At 36.2% G+C, this 17,049-nt stretch overlaps 1 protein-coding gene across 1 annotated transcript; it reads left to right on the top strand.

The window, feature by feature from the left end:
- The first annotated feature begins 787 nt into the window (after positions 1-787).
- On the top strand, positions 788-16,723 carry LOC132291068 (probable methyltransferase PMT6). Its single transcript, XM_059790214.1, has 7 exons — positions 788-1,191; positions 2,238-2,652; positions 9,531-9,820; positions 10,943-11,326; positions 12,898-13,144; positions 13,235-13,373; positions 16,255-16,723. The coding sequence occupies exons 1-7, from the start codon at positions 1,014-1,016 to the stop codon at positions 16,411-16,413; spliced, it is 1,812 nt and encodes a 603-aa protein (XP_059646197.1). The 5' UTR covers positions 788-1,013; the 3' UTR covers positions 16,414-16,723.
- Positions 16,724-17,049: the final 326 nt, after the last annotated feature.

Here is a 17,049-nt window from a genome sequence, read left to right as displayed (position 1 = left end):
TCATAATTTAATATAATAAGAAAAATAGATTAAGTGTAATTCAATAAGAAAGGGTATTTTGGTCATTTAATGAAATATAGTATAGGCATTGGAGTTTTTTTTTTTGCAATAAAATGTAATAGTTTGGGAGTATTAAGTACAAAATATACTTAACGAGGGTTATTTATAAATTCAAACATAATTCATGTTGTTGTTGTTGTTGTTGTTGTTGTTATGTTTTTTTTTTTTTTTAAGTTTGAAAAAGAATAATAAGTTTAATTCGTAAAAAAATTATTTTTATATTTTTAAAAAAGGTTTAAAAGTTCCAATCAATATCATATAAGGACATTTTTGTTCAAGTAAAGAAGTTGTTAGTTTGTTACTTATACTCAGTGTCACAAAAATGATGCAATTTGGGAACAATTATAGTGATAAAAAAGAGAATGATGCAATTTGGAACAAGTATAGTGATGAAAAAGAGTAATGATGTTTTTTTAAAAATTTCCAAAAAAAGTAAATTTTCATATTTTAAAAAATAGAAGATTTTTGACTAATTCATAGCAAAAATGGAAAAAAATATATAAATTCCATTTTAGTACAAAATGGGTTTGACATGCACATTACACATGGTTAAGTTAGAACATTTTTTTCCTATACCACTGACCTGCAATGCAGAATTAATTAAAAAGAAATTCTCAGTTGTTTTCGAATTGGATTTATTTTTATTTATTTATTGTATTTTAATCAATTCCCGGATGGATCTCGTCTCGGGTTAAATGTGCAACACCGACATTATAAATTGAGAACGGTGACGACTCCAAGAAAGAAACGCCCAAGTGTTCTTCTTCACTTCCTTTCTTTCATGCGTTTTTTTCTCTCATCAACGAGATCTCTCTCATTACAATATCTTCTGATCTCTCGAGAGGGACAGCAAAACGCGAAGAGAAGCAGCCCTTACCCACCTCTCTTTTATCTCTCTAGAATAATATATATTTTCTCTCTCTAGAAATAGGAGGAGGTAGGGGGCGAGGGAAATGGGTGGTTTCCTGTGGTCATCATCAGCCTTCGATTCGAAGTCTGGACAACTCATTTTAGTGTCTCTATTGGTAATGACGGCGTCTTTCTACACGGGCACGTTCTTCGGCCGCAATTCCTCCATTTATGCACCACAACTTCCCTCCAATTCTTCATCACTCTCATCTTCATCCCCTGGTATCTTCTTTCTCTCTTTAGAAAATGGCCCCATTAATTATATGTGTATCAACTCACACTGCCAAGAAACTTTTAGTTTACATGTCATACGGTAATTCTTGATGTCTCTCTGTGTGTATATATATGCGTGTCTATATTTAAATGTATATCTTTATATTTTGATGGTCTACTTCATAAAACATAGTGGTTGGATATCTTGAGCAAGAAATTAACTTAAATGGACTCTTAGGTTTGCAATATTTTTTTTTTTACTGTAAAATTTCAAGAAAGCAGTCTGGCTAATCTAATTTTGTCACCAGTTAGGGGAGTGATGTTCATTAATTGTTTGTTTAGTGAATCATGGACAAAAATGCATTTTTAGGGACTTCTTGATTTCATGGTCAAAGAATCCAAACTCGACCCACATTTAAAGCCAAAGTTGTCATTTGAATGAGTTATTCATGAATGTCAAAACTATATTTTTTTTTTCCCTGGAAGGTATGCCACACAGACATTTTTTTTTAATCCATTCTGATATTTTTCCCTGGACAAACAAGGAATTTTGCATCATTAGAAAGTAATATGTATCCAATAACATGTAAGAATTAATTGAGCCGAGTGATTCCTCAATATAGTTTTCTGAATCTAGATGGAAACAGTGTTTAGAAGGATCTTCTTGTGGAGTATTTATGCCAATGACAGAAACTCTAAGATCCCAGCTTGATTACTCCTAAAAGAATCTCCATGCTCCACAAGAAGCGCTTCCAGCCTTCTGAAATATCTCTTCATGGGCACTGTTGATTAGGGGTATATGTGCTCTTTTTCTCATCTCATTATTTTAGTTCAGTTTTTGTGTAGTGCATCTCTGGCAACTGCAAGTTTAGGGTGATTTAAATGTCCGAGGCTATGTTTTTGACTCTTTTGAGGGATCCCTTCGTTTTTGTCTTTAGACTAGCCACAGCATGTCATTGTTCATAGTTAAGACTTATAAGATTGTGCTTTTAGGTATTATTGGAGGTTTGGATGCATTGACTTTTCCGATTTAAATAGTTTTTTCCTACTTGCAGGTATTCCAAAATTTACAAACAAAGTTGCCATCTCTTATAGGAAATTACCTCTTACAATCCCAGAAGTTGGGATGAATATATGCCCTTTGACATTCAATGAGTATATTCCCTGCCATGATGTTTCTTACATGAAAGAGTTGATGCCAAAGTTAGATATTTCCAAGAGAGAAGAACTGGATAGACATTGCCCTCCACTTGAGAGGCGCTTATTTTGCTTAGTGCCTCCACCAGATGACTATAAGATTCCAATACGATGGCCAACTAGTAGGGACTATGTGTGGCGAAGCAATGTGAATCATACACGTCTTGCTGAGGTAAAAGGAGGACAAAATTGGGTGCATGAGAAGAATCAGTTGTGGTGGTTTCCAGGTGGTGGTACTCATTTCAAGCATGGGGCTCCTGAGTACATTCAGAGGTACCTTTGGTCAAAATGTTTCTAATTTTAATTTTTTCCCCCTACTTACCACATAATGGTTCCATCACATTTGATAGGAAAAGCATTTGATGACGATTTTACTATCTAAGGAAGGAATAATATTTTGTTAATTTTAATAAAATATTGGCATGATATATTTGATCTTCTTTGAAGACAAACTTCTCTTGTATTAATTTCTATAATTAATTACCTTAGTGAAGATATTGGGGCTATCAGGATGATAGAAGCAAAAAAAATGTTTGCTTACATGAAAAGGAAGAAGATACAAATACATGTGACTAATGGGCTACTATGCCCTTCTTGAATGATGTTGTGGACAATATTTAGATAACTATTTGATCTATAGAGTTTGTGTTGAAAAAGAGATATTCGGTTTTAATAAGACCAGATTTTAGGGGATATTTTAGTGTACAACCTGTAGCTTCTATTAGTGTACAGCTTGTAGCTTCTGTTAGTATACAGCTTGTAATTACAACCTATAGTTTGCTGTTACAGCCTGTAGTCAGCTTGTAGTTTCCTTTTTTTAGCCCCTTGTATTTCCTATTTAACTAAAGCATTGTAAACCATTCAAAGTAAGGCAAAATACAGATTCCTTTCAATCTTGAAATCGCCTATTTGGTATCTTACCGATTCTTCTGAAAAAAAAAACCCCTAGCCGTCTCTTTTTTTTTTCTCTCTTCCAAACAACCCTAATCACCATGTCTGATGACATACCTGAGTCCAAGACCAAGACCTTTGAGTCCCAAGTTCAAAACTCTCAGACACACTCGGTCCAGATTACCACAATTCGGCTAAATGGTGAAAACTTCCTTTGCTGGTTCCAGTCCGTGTGGATGTATATCCGAGGCAGAGGCAAAATCGGCTACCTAACAGGAGAAAAGAAGGAACCAAAACCTGAAGATCCATCCTACTCGACCTGGGATGCAGAGAATTCGATGGTGATGACCTGGTTGGTGAATTCAATGGAGGAGGACATCAGTTCTAATTATATGTGTTACCTCCCAACAAAAGAACTCTGGGACAATGTCAACTAGATGTATTCAGACCTGGGAAATCAGTCTCAAGTCTATGAGCTAACGTTGAAACTCGGAGAGATTTGTCAAGGAGATAATAGTGTTACAAAATATTTCAACTCTCTGAAACGTTTGTGGCAGGACCTTGATTTGTTCAGCGATTATGAGTGGAAATCGCCTGAAGATTGCAACCATTACAAAAAGAAGGTGGAAGACAACCGCATCTTCAAGTTTCTCATTGGACTCAATGTCGAGTTTGATAAAGTGAGAGGCAGAATAATTGGACAACAACCCTTGCCTTTAATCGGTGAAGTCTTCTCCGAGGTTCGAAGAGAGGAAAGTCGCAGGCTGGTCATGCTTGGAAAAAAGTTATCAAATGGTGCTGTTGAGACCTCTACCTTGGTCGCATCCGAAGCGAATATTGGCAGGAAACATAATGAAAAGCCCCGTTTTTGGTGTAACCACTGCAACAAGCCTTACCATACCCGTGAAACCTGCTGGAAAATTCATGGTAAACCAGCAAATTGGAAGAGTAAGCAGGAAAGCAGATTCAACCAGGAAGGTAGATTCAACCGAGCCCCATCAGCTCATGAAGCCGAGGCACTTCCCTTCAACAAAGAACAGATGGATCATCTTCTAAAATTGCTGAAATTCAATTCCTCATTTGGTACTCCTAATGCTTCTCTTGCTCAAACAGGTAACAACCCGAAGGCCTTATCTTGTCGTTCAAATTCCAGTGTTACCCCATGAATCATTGATTCAGGGGCTTCTGACCATATGACAAGTTTTTCTCATTTATTTCAAACTTATTCACCCTGTTCTGGCTCTGAAAAAATCAGAATAGCCGATGGTTCTTCTTCTCCTATTGCAGGCAAAGGTTTGGTAAAACTTTAAAAAATTATTAATCTTAAGTCCGTCCTTCATGTCCCTAAGTTTGCTTGTAACCTTTTATCAGTTAGTAAATTGTCTAAAGACTCTAATTGTCGTGTTATCTTTTTTGAATCCTATTGTGAATTTCAGGACCAGAGCTTGGGGAAGACGATTAGCAGTGCTAAGATGATAGATGGTCTCTACTATTTTGAAGATGATATTTCAAGTATAAAAAGCTCAAGGTTTGAGTAGTTTTCGTTCTATCCCTGTTAGAGAACAAATAATGCTATGGCATTTTAGACTAGGGCATCCTAGTTTCCCTTATCTTAAAAAATTATTTCCTTCTTTGTTTAAAGGATTGGATTGTTCATCTTTTTATTGTGAGAATTGTTTTTTATCAAAGAGTCATCGTACTACGTATTCTCCCAAACCTTACCAAACATCAAAACCATTTTATTTAATCCATAGCGATGTTTGGGGCCCTTCTAGGATCACAACTCTTTCTGAAAAAAAATGGTTTGTGACTTTTATTGATGATCATACACGTTTGTGTTGGGTGTATTTAATGAATGAAAAATCTGAGGTTGAAAAATTATTCAAGGATTTTTATATGATGATTGAAAATCAATTTCAAACAAAAATTGGCATTCTTCATACTGATAATGGCACCGAATATTTTAATAAAGTTTTAGGAAGTTTTTTAACAGACAAAGGAAATTTTCACCAATCCACTTGTGTTGACACGCCCCAACAAAACGGAATTGCTGAAAGAAAGAATAAACATTTACTTGAAGTTTCTCGTGCCATCATATTTTCAATGAATGTTCCTAAGTATTTGTGGGGTGAAGCTGTTTTAACAGCAACATATTTGATTAACAGGATGCCTACTCGTGTTCTTAACTATTTTACACCCCTTGAAAGCCTTAAAGTTTTTTTTCTTGAAACTCGGATTTATTCCAACCTGCCTTTGAAAGTATTTGGGTGCACTGTCTTTGTCCATTTACCTAGTAGACTTCGGTCTAAATTGGATCCTCGGGCTGAAAAATGTGTATTTGTTGGGTATGCCCCGAATAAAAAGGGGTACAAATGCTTCAATCCGAAAAAAAAAAAATGTTTATCAGTATGGATGTCTTTTTTCTAGAAAATCATCCTTATTTTCAGAAAACTTTTATTCAGGGGGAGAAAGAGAGTGAAGAAATTTTTTGGGAGATTTCTACTAATATTCCCTTACCTAAAACTATTGTCTCACACTCTATTACTCCAAACACTGATCTTTTTAAACAGGGAAATGATGTTCTAGAATTAGGAAACCCGGAGCCTCTTAGTCATAATCTGCCGAGCCTTACTGTATTTCCAACAGGGGGAGAAATCCTACCAACGGTTTCAAAAAAACCGAATCCTGAGCTTCTAGTTTATAACAGGAAAAAGACTCATCAAAAGAGTAGAGAGCCTACTATTGTACCTGAGCAAGGCCAATCAGAGGTCCTGAGCAATGACTCCCTGAACACTCAAGGTACTCTAAATCCTAACTTGTCTACAGTTGTCCCTACTATTTCTGATCGTACAGAGTCACCTAGCCAAGTTCCTGTAGACCTTGATAGCCCTATAGCTGTTAGAAAATGAATCCGAACCTGTACCCAGCATCCCATTGCCAAATACTTGTCTTATGATAAACTTTCCCATAAACATAGGGCCTTTACTTCAAATATTTCTCACTTGTTTGTTCCAAGAAACATTCAGGAAGCATTAGATGATCCGAATTGGAAATCAGCAGTGTTAGAGGAGATGAATGCTTTTAAAAGGAGTGGAACGTGGGAGATAGTTGACTTGCCCAAAGGAAATAAAACTGTTGGGTGTGAATGGGTTTTCACTATTAAGTGTAAAGCTGATGGTAGTGTGGAAAGGTACAAGGCAAGACTTGTGGCGAAAGGTTTTACGCAAATGTACGGCATTGATTACCAAGAGACGTTTGCTCCTATAGCAAAAATAAATTCTATCCGAGTCTTATTGTCGTTGGCAGTCAATTCTAACTGGCCATTACATCAATTGGACATAAAAAATGCCTTTTTAAATGGAGACTTGGAAGAAGAAGTGTTTATGAGCTTGCCACCTGGGTTCAAAGGAAAACACAATCAGAGCAAAGTCTGTAAACTCAAAAAATCCCTGTACGGTTTGAAACAGTCTCCAAGAGCGTGGTTTGAACGCTTTGGAAAGGCTGTGAAGAATCATGGGTATCACCAGAGTCAGGCAGACCATACCATGTTCTACAAACACAGTGAGGAAGGGAAAATTGCCGTTTTAATTGTGTATGTGGATGATATAATTTTGACAGGTGATGACATTGAAGAGTTGACCAGACTGAATAAGAAACTTGCTAAAGATTTTGAAGTCAAAGATCTGGAAGCATTAAAATACTTCCTTGGAATGGAATTTGCCAGGTCAAGAGAAGGAATTTTCGTGAATTAACGAAAATATGTACTTGATTTGCTTAATGAGACAGGACTACTCGGGTGTAAAGCTGCTGACACTCCAATTGAAGTCAACCTGAAGTTAGAAGCTGCCGAACCCGAGAATATGGTTGATCGTGAAAGATATCAAAGATTGGTGGGCAGGCAGTATAGTTGATAGATGATCTACCTCAGGATATTGCACCTTCGTTGGAGGAAACTTAGTTACGTGGCGAAGCAAGAAACAAAATGTAGTAGCGAGGAGTAGTGCAGAAGCCGAGTTCAGAGCACTCGCCCATGGGATTTGCGAAGCTATATGGTTAAAAAGACTCCTTGAAGATTTGAAGGTTACTGTTTCTCCTCCAATGAGAGTCTACTGTGACAACAAAGCTGCCATTTCAATTGCTTATAATCCAGTTCTCCACAACAGAACCAAACATGTGGAAGTTGACAAACACTTTATCAAGGAAAAGCTTGATTGTGGTATGATTTGCATTCCTTATGTCTCTACTACTGAACAAGCTACAGACATCCTTACCAAAGGACTACACAAGAGACAGTTTGAAGTTTTAAGAAGCAAGCTAGCTATGAAAGACATCTACAAGCTAGCTTGAGGGGGAGTGTTGAAAAAGAGATATTCGGTTTTAATAAGACCAGATTTTAGGGGATATGATAGGCGTGTAAATATAGATAGTCAATGACCAGATTTTAGGGGATATTTTAGTGTACAACCTGTAGCTTCTATTAGTGTACAGCCTGTAGCTTCTGTTAGTATACAGCTTGTAATTACAGCCTATAGTTTGCTGTTACAGCCTGTAGTCAGCTTGTAGTTTCCTTTTTTTAGCCCCTTGTATTTCCTATTTAACTAAAGCATTGTAAACCATTCAACGTAAGGCAAAATACAGATTCCTTTCAATCTTTGAAATCGCCTATTGTTTGTCCTTTTTCTGCTCTTGTGTTGCCTTACTCCATAATTTAGTTGAATCTTTAGTTTATATACAATCGTAAATGTGAACCCCATGAGCCAGATCGCATCCTTCCCTCTAATAAAAATCCCCTCTTGCTCCTATTAGCTTTTGTATATGTGAGGAGAGTTAGGACACTTTGAGATAAAATCCTTAATGATAAGTTGCTTTATTTAGTTCATTTTGTATTTTTCTTTTTATTTATTTTTTTTTGGGGGGAAGGGGGGTGGCTCAAAAAGGAAGTTGCTTGTGCAAGATCATCGACGATGGTGAGAGTAATCATCTTGTTTTCCATTTATTCCATGGATGATGGAGGATCGTCTTTGATGATGGGCAAGAGGTTGTGCCAGCTAAAGGAATCCGCTGTGCTTGGCTAGTAGAGACCTTGTAAATCATGTAAAGTGTCCAAGAGGAACTACCTTTCGGGAAGTGGAGATGTTTATTCATTGAATTAAAAAAGCTATGATTGGTTTTTTACTTTTGGATTTTTACAATTCTCATGGGAAGTATATAGTTCTTAGATTCTTTACACTATTTTCTTAAATCTTTGAGGAGATTTGAATTCTATAGGATGGATGTGAAGATTTCTATTGTAGTTTGGTGACTCATGTATACTTTGCGTGCCCATGAATTGTGCTTCTCTTGTACTTTTGTTTATAATAGAAATTTACTTATACAAGAAATTCAGGAAACAAGATGCTGAAAAAAATGAATAGATTTCATGTGTGTGTGTTTGGGTGGGTGGGTGCATGGTTGGGGCCAGGGTCCGGGAGCTGGTGGCGAAAATTTTGTTTTTGCCCATTAATGCTTTCAGTCAGTTGCGAGCCATGTTCCCATCTAAATTTCTATGGTTTCTAAAACCTTATTTCCTCTCTTTAGATCATGTATCTTGACCCTGTATAACGGGTTCAATTGTTTGAGTTCTATGTAGACTAAAACCTATTCTAGCTAACGTGTATGGTCTATTTCAGTTGTATGTAGGTTTGTTAGGCCACACTTGCTGCACAGCATGTATAAGCTCCTTTTGTGTTTTTTGGCCTAGTTTTATAGTTTGTAAGTCTTATCCTTTTCCCTCAATGTTGTACTAGCATTCAAAATCCTGCCAAGTCCGAAAGGATAGATACACCAGTGGTTTTCAGTGGTTTTCGCTGGATCTTTCATGTCAGTTTATAATATGATAGTGTATCAGACGGTGATTCTATCAACACGATGTGATGCTATCTCTTTCTTATTTTATTATTTTGCACCATTTTGTTTTGTTATTTTTCACAAACAAGTTATCTAAGTTCATCAGCAGAACTGTTTCATACAACAATATTTTATTCTTTATATCAGACAAATTGATGACATACACAGCATTTTCCAGCTTCCCACTTTAGGTTTATGAGAACAATTAGTTAAGTCGTTTACTAATTTGCTATCTTGGTTCCATCATCTAAGTTTAGCAATGCTTTTCTCTATTATTTATTTATACTCAAAGTTCAAACTGTTATTTAAGGTTTTTGTTAAGGTTGATGCTGGGGTTTACATAATTAAATCACCTTTTTAAAATGATATTGCAGGTTAGGGAATATGACGACAAATGAAACAGGCAATTTACGTTCTGCTGGGGTATTTCAAGTTTTGGATGTTGGTTGTGGGGTTGCCAGCTTTTCAGCTTATCTACTTCCCTTAGATATACAAACAATGTCGTTTGCTCCCAAAGATGGTCATGAAAACCAAATTCAATTTGCTTTGGAGCGAGGAATTGGTGCTATGATTTCTGCTTTAGCCACAAAACAGCTGCCATATCCCAGTAGCTCATTTGATATGGTTCACTGCTCAAGGTGTCGTGTTGATTGGCACGAGAATGGTAAGGCATTGATGTCCTATAAGAGGAATTTGTTATATATATATATATATATGTAGTTAATATGTTTCATTTTAGATAAATATAGCTTTTCAATTATCTTGCTGGACCACTTCATGCATTTAAATGATGAAGTGATAATTGATGCGGTGATTAGAAAACTTAGTGATTACTATGATGTAGTATGGGACATCTGTGAAAACCAGTTGTAAATTACATACATTGCAATGCAGATTCAAGTATCAAATTTGTTTTTACCATGGACTTCTGTAGATATTGGTATTTCTTGCGTTTATAAGACCTTGACTTCTCTATTAAGTTTCATATGGTTGATTGGGTTTTCAGTTGTATAAGAGCTCAGTCTATCAGGCTATCTCTCGATGGTTATGGTTAAGGAAGATTGGTCTATTATGTGGTACGTCGGATACCCTACACATAAGTTAATACGGTTAACACATGCCATTTTTGAGGCTGAATAGTATACCACCAGTTACGGAAATGTAAAGCCAAGATTTCTTGTCGCTATTACTTTTATCAGGTTTCATAGTCTAGTTATGATAACTTTACCTGCCATTAATATATAATTTTTTCTTCATTTCTCCACAGTACTGTATGACCACACATTATATTTCACTCATTAGGATTGGAAGTTCTTGTCTGAAGAAGCGTGTGATGTACTTTGCTTGTTGCCATTAATGTCGTCACATCATTACCAAGTCCTCTCCCCATTATGATTTATGACTTAAAACTGATTGAAAGCCTGTATAATAGCGCTGTACCAAGAAAAGAAACAAAAAATCAAGAGAAGAAAAAGAGAGCGTCTTTAAGTAGTTGATATGGATGTGTATGATCAGTGCTCCTCATGAAACAATATGTATGAATCACTAGTTTGAATCGAAGATGACATATTTGATCAATTTTAAGAAGAAATGCCTTATATCACAGAGTCACTCACTTTTATATTTACCAAGTAGTTGAAGGTACTTATTCTCAGGTTATTGTCACTGCAAGTTTGTTTACAAGTTTTCGTTTACTGTGTATTCGGAAAAACTGTGTTCGTATAGTTTATGTCGTAAACCAATTGTCCTCTTACTCTGTCGTCGGATCCATTCGGATATTGTGCAGATGGTATTCTACTAAAAGAGGTGAATCGCCTCCTCCGGTATAATGGATATTTTGTCTATTCAGCTCCACCTGCTTATAGAAAAGATAAAGATTTTCCGATGATATGGGATAAGTTGACAAATATTACTTCTGGAATGTGCTGGAAACTTATTGCTCGGAAAGTTCAGACAGCGATCTGGATTAAGCAAGAAAATCGGCCATGCATCCAGCAAAATGCAGAGCAAAAGCTTGTAAATATATGTGATTCTGTGGATGATTCTAAACCATCATGGAATACACTACTAAGGAACTGTATAACGCTAAGTAATGCAGGATCTGATTCTCGGAAACTCCCCCCAAGGCCACAGCGTCTCTCAGAATATTCAGAAACTCTCAATCATATAGGTCTGTCCAAGCTCTTTTTTAATATTTCTCTACTTCTTTCCATTTTCCAAATCATTTTAAATCATGTCAACTTAAGAGTAATTAGCCTTAGAAGCATTGCTCTGTGCGCTGCTCAGTGAACATAGAATTTTAACTGCATAAGACAGCCATTTATATATATTATAATGGTGATTTGTTTTCTAGAACTTAAATCTTGAAATTAAGAATGGGCATATGATTTAGCAAAAACCATTATTTAGGCTAGTAATGGGGCTTCCCAATAGTTAGCTGCAACGTTCTGATAAATAATATGTCATAACTCATAAGTTAGGATCAAAATGGTGATGGAAAGTGACATTGGGTTAGCATGCATAATCATTATTCTCCCTGCATTTAGCGAGGATGAGTGATCCGCGGAACTAATTTATGTGATATTTTTGAAAAAAAAATATCCGGGTGTATATGTTACTCAGTATCATAAATTATGAATTCAGGTTATGTTTATTAGGTAAAACCTGCAACATTGACCTTGAATGTCATATATTTTGAAGGATCATTAAGAATTGAGTGGAAGCCTCATTTCTCTTTTGTATTTCTTTTTCCACTTTCTACTATACACCCCACCCCAACTACCACCTCAAAGAAAAAAATAAAAAATCTCCCAACCAAGAAAGAACTCTTGGCTATTGTTTGGAAACTGGAAATTAGCTAGCTCTAGTTGCATGAAGTTGAGGACAATAAATTTTTTAACCTCAGGCATAAACATCTGGAAGGATTACATAGCACCATAAGATTGATTAAACCTGACTTCCTATCAACCATTTGGTACTCTCCTTCAATGTTTCTTCACTTACTCTTCTACCCACAACTGAAATGAAAGAATTGGGTTTGGCTATGATGATTTTCTTTAATCAATCTTAGTCAAACATCACTCTTCCTGTTATAGGAGATGCATGGTCTGATAAATAAACTTATTGTTGCACTTAAGAAGGATAGATATGCATTTTTTAGACATTAGAACATGCTTGTTCTTGGGCAGTATTTGGGCCTGGTACCTTTCTCTTAATCCTTACAGGCTTGATCTGATAAATTTTGGCCTTTGTGAAACTTTGATTGTTGGAAACCTTAATAACTGGCTGTTTCTAGTAAATTTTTAAGTCAGTTTGGCTTAAGAACTATCATTAGACTATTCAACAAATAAGAATGGTGTCAACATTAAACAAACAATGAAATCAATATGAATTTGATGTTTCAAGAGAGATTAGTGAATCTGAAATATGTGGTTAGTGTATTTAAAGTTTTAAACTACTTGTTATATTTTGTTTTGGATTTTGTGTTTAGGTCGTTTTGCTTGATTTCTTGGAGCAACCATGTAAGGTTTAGATTTTTTCCTTCCTCAAAATGGTTGTCAACATATGAAAAATGAGATGAACAATTAGCAATCATATTACTGTTTCATTTGAATTTTTGCACTAAAATTACTTATAAATCTATGAAGAATGTTAATTTAGTTTTATTTTTATTTTTATTTATTTATTTTTGCATGAAAAGCAATGTTGTTGGTCTAATATGGCAGTTATACTTGACTGTAGGTATCAATCAAGAGAAATTTATTTCAGATACCATCTTCTGGCAAGATCAAGTTCGCCATTACTGGAGGTTGATGAATGTTGACGAGAGAGAAATACGAAATGTCATGGACATGAATGCTCTCTTTGGTGGATTTGCAGTTGCTTTGAATACATGGCCTGTTTGGGTGATGAATGTAGTTCCAGTAAGCATGAATAATACATTGTCTGCTGTTTACAATCGGGGTCTCGTAGGTGCTTTTCATGACTGGTAAGTTAATATCTACATAATGAACATTGGTATTGTATGATAACTTTTCAACTAACAAATATTATACGAAATTTGCTCTGCTGCTCATAGGTGTGAGCCATTCTCAACATATCCACGGTCATATGATCTGTTGCATGCCAATCATCTTTTTTCTCATTATAGAAAGCGTGAAGAAAGTTGCTTACTTGAGGATATCCTTCTTGAGATGGACCGTATTATTCGACCTCAGGTAATTATTTTGGTAAAACTCATTTTTATTGCTCGTAGACCTTGGACAAATCAAAATTTATTCTCTGTTTGATCTGTTGAAACTATTCTGCATTTAAATAAGGGGCCATTGCTTGCTGTAATGAGAGAAGTTCCTGCTCTAAGTGCGAGAACTAGAGGATGAGTTGAAGGGCAACCATTTTGTGCAAATAATGTGATGCAAAAAGAAGAAAATCTTCAGGCAGAACAGTGAAACATGACACATATAGCAGATCCCTATACTTGACAAGGCTTTATTCAGTTGAATTGAGAAAAAACATATTTCCAGAAAACCTTATTTGGTTATAGAAAGAGATTTTAAAGACCTAAAAGAGAGAACCACAGCCAAATACAGTTCTGGTCTGCAATTGAGATCCTTTTTCTTGAAGAACAATTCAATAAAATCTGGAAAAACTGATTACAACTTCTTCAGGTAGGTTCATTTATATAGTTGATAATTCTAGCAGTATTGAATGCTAACCATTAGAGCTGTCTATTCTCAGGCATATATCATAATTCTATCAAAGAAAATTAAAAAGACAAAGTATCACCTACTTTAATATGAATGGTGTTGTGCTACAGTAACTTGTGAACAATATTGCTACGTTAAGCACAATCCATGAACGGTCATGCTACAGTTACCCTTTAAATCCATCATTTTCCCTGGGCTAAGGAGATTCAGTTTCTATGAGAACAGTTGAATATACGGATAATAATTGTTTTTTTGTTTTTTTCGGAAAGTAAGTTAGTTGTATTGTATTGAAATAGAAGAAGTATACAAGGCAAAAGCCCAAACAAAAACAGATAAGGCTACCTACAGAGCCCATTCTATAGCAGAAAAGGCAGGCCCAAAGCCAAGCCAAATTAAACAGTTGCCCTAAGACAAATATAGGCTAAAGTAAACCCTAGACTAACGTTGTCTCAGTCAACATGTGCATCCGGTGGTTCCAAGTAAGAGGCAGAGCCTCCGACGTTCAATCCGGCTCCGGCGGTGGCCTGATGATGGACTGGGGTAGATCCCAGTCAAGGATGATTCTCCGAGCCGACGCTGAGTCTTTAATCCGCATGGAAAGCAGTCGCTGCTTCACCATGTCCATTGTTTGATTCAAAACCCTTGATTGAGAGCTTCTTTGATTCTTGAAGGCCCGGTTGTTGCGTCATTCCAGATCTGAGTAACAGTGGTGGACAGAACGATTTTGTTGATCGAATTCTGCAAATTCCGAGAGCTCCAGCGCTGTGATGCCCAATTGACAAATCTGTCCCAGTTGAGATGAGCCACCCAAAATCTACATTTATATTGTAGGAAGGACCAAATTGGCTTCGTGAAGGAGCATGTGAAGAACCAATGGTCGTGAGACTCCTCGGTCGTTTGGCAGAGACGGCAGAGCCTAGATCCAGTGAATGATTGCATACATCGACGGTCATAGGTGGAGAGGCGTCCTTGAACTGCAAGCCATAGTGTAAATTTGCATCGCGGAATAGAAAAGGAATTCCAGACCAGGTGATGCCACACTTTGGGTTGGTGGTGCGGGGCAAGCCATTCCACTGTATGGCAGAGCGAAAATTTCCCTATGGAGGAGGGGAGCCAAACGTCGATGTCTGAGGATTGGGTTGGTGGATCAATAAGCAATAGATCCGGGAAATGATGAATCATGGCTGGAGGGAAGTCCCAAGTGTTATTATTTGTAAGAGAAGAAAGTTTCTGCGCACGGATAATAATTGTTGGGTCAATTTGCTTCAGCTACTCTTCAGAAATCTAACTACCTACTTTGTGGGTTTATTACCATTTCACTTGAAATACATTGACTACTGATTATTCCTTCAAGATGGAGCCTCCTTCATGTTGAACACATTCTTAGTCACATCCCTAGACATCTTTGGTAACTGGTTAATCGAACTTTCATCTGTTAGCTGCTCAATGTTGCCATCAAACCCATAGAAAGTCGAATAAATCCAACAAACTGAAGGTAGGATTGGTTTGAATCTGTTTAATGCGCATATGATAAGCTTTTGAATATTCACCCATCTGCACATCTTGTGGCAATAACAAAAGATCTAGATGTTCTCGATATCAGGAATATACAGACATGTCCTGGCACATATTGGAGATATTTAGTTCATTGGAGAGATCATCCATTGATGGATTGTTCGTGATCTGTGAGACTGAGTTCAGATGATGTTGAGGAATTGTTAGATTAATTTAATCTTTTATTTATATATTGATGGTAATTTTTCCTGGTATGTTAGTTTTTACTTATTTTCTTTTGGTGTTATGACTTAAAGATGTGGAGATCACTTAAGTGCCTAAGGTGATGCACGTGTCAAACTAACTAGATTAAACGATTACATGTGATGGGCATAGCATCTAGCAAATATATTATCCATTAATTCATGCGATTTTCAATCTCCTGCTGGTATGGTTATTACACCCTTCTTGCTGCAATCAATTTATTTATCCAAACATCCTTTTGCCATCCGCGTCTTTTTTGCTGCACTCTATTGTTTATACTTGACATCCTGGACGACAATAATCATTGTGCATAGCATTCAAACTTGGATATCCTACAACTGAGAACATTATTAAGTATGCCTTTTCTTTGGGCGAGTAAACCTTTTAGTTCTTTAGGACTGGTGATGCCTTTTTTTGTTTTTGTTTTCGTGATTAGTGATTTAAACTTTACAAGAAGAATCCCACTTTAAAAGTGGCTGTAGTTTTAGCCGATTCGGAAGTGTAAAACCTTGACCGAGTTTTGTATCTCATTAATTGACTTGCCTTCCAAGCTCTTGAGCTATGTGATTTATTGTTTAGGATTTTACTTGACTATTTAGAAATTATCTAAGATTTTGAAAACATTAATGTGCAGGGATTTATGATTATTAGAGATGATGCATCCATTATATCAAGAATACAAGATATTGCTCCTAAATTTCTTTGGGAGGTTCAATCACATTTACTGGAAAATGAACAAAAGAAAACGGAACCAGTGCTAATTTGCAGGAAGAAGTTTTGGGCAATTGCCTAAGGTTACCAGCATTCAGAGCTTTGCAATGCAGGTTTTTTCAATTTTTTAATTTTTTATGTCCACGCGTGAATAGGTTGCTTGTATCATGAGGCTGCTGTATTTGATCTTCCATTTTTTGGCCTGTATTTGCAAATGCTTAATGGCCATGTTAACCGAAGGAAGATAGAAACTTAATAGTTTGTTGGTTTTTAATTAATTTATAGTATATGTTTAGAGAGGTTTTAGTTCATGAATTTGTGTACAAAATGATTGACCTGGGTTTATTCCTCCTTCTTGAACAAACAGAAATTTAGTATGTTTCCTTTGAAAAGGTAGAAGTGTAATCAGCTTAGCATGTGTCATATATATATATATATATTTCGCTCACAGGGTCATGCACAAATTATGTACATCCAATAGGGTGTAAGATATGCATCATGATTTATTATCTAGTGAAATATAATAGGCATTGTTAAAATATTCCCATTGAAGAGTGAACCTTTTGCACCTTGAAAGAGACCAATTGCTTGGTGGGTGTGAAGGCAAATGGAGCAACAGAAGCAGTAGTGGAAGAATTGGCAACAGAGAAGATCTTCTTATACGATTTTTGAGTGTTAACAGAAATTGATGCTACAACATGCAATTGCTATTAGTGCA

This window comes from Cornus florida, unplaced genomic scaffold (assembly GCF_030987335.1).
Source record: "Cornus florida cultivar Cherokee Brave unplaced genomic scaffold, ASM3098733v1 CherokeeBrave_3.0.0_Hap2_Chr02, whole genome shotgun sequence".
Classification (NCBI taxonomy): domain Eukaryota; kingdom Viridiplantae; phylum Streptophyta; class Magnoliopsida; order Cornales; family Cornaceae; genus Cornus; species Cornus florida.
This window is presented reverse-complemented; position numbering and strand designations above follow the sequence as displayed.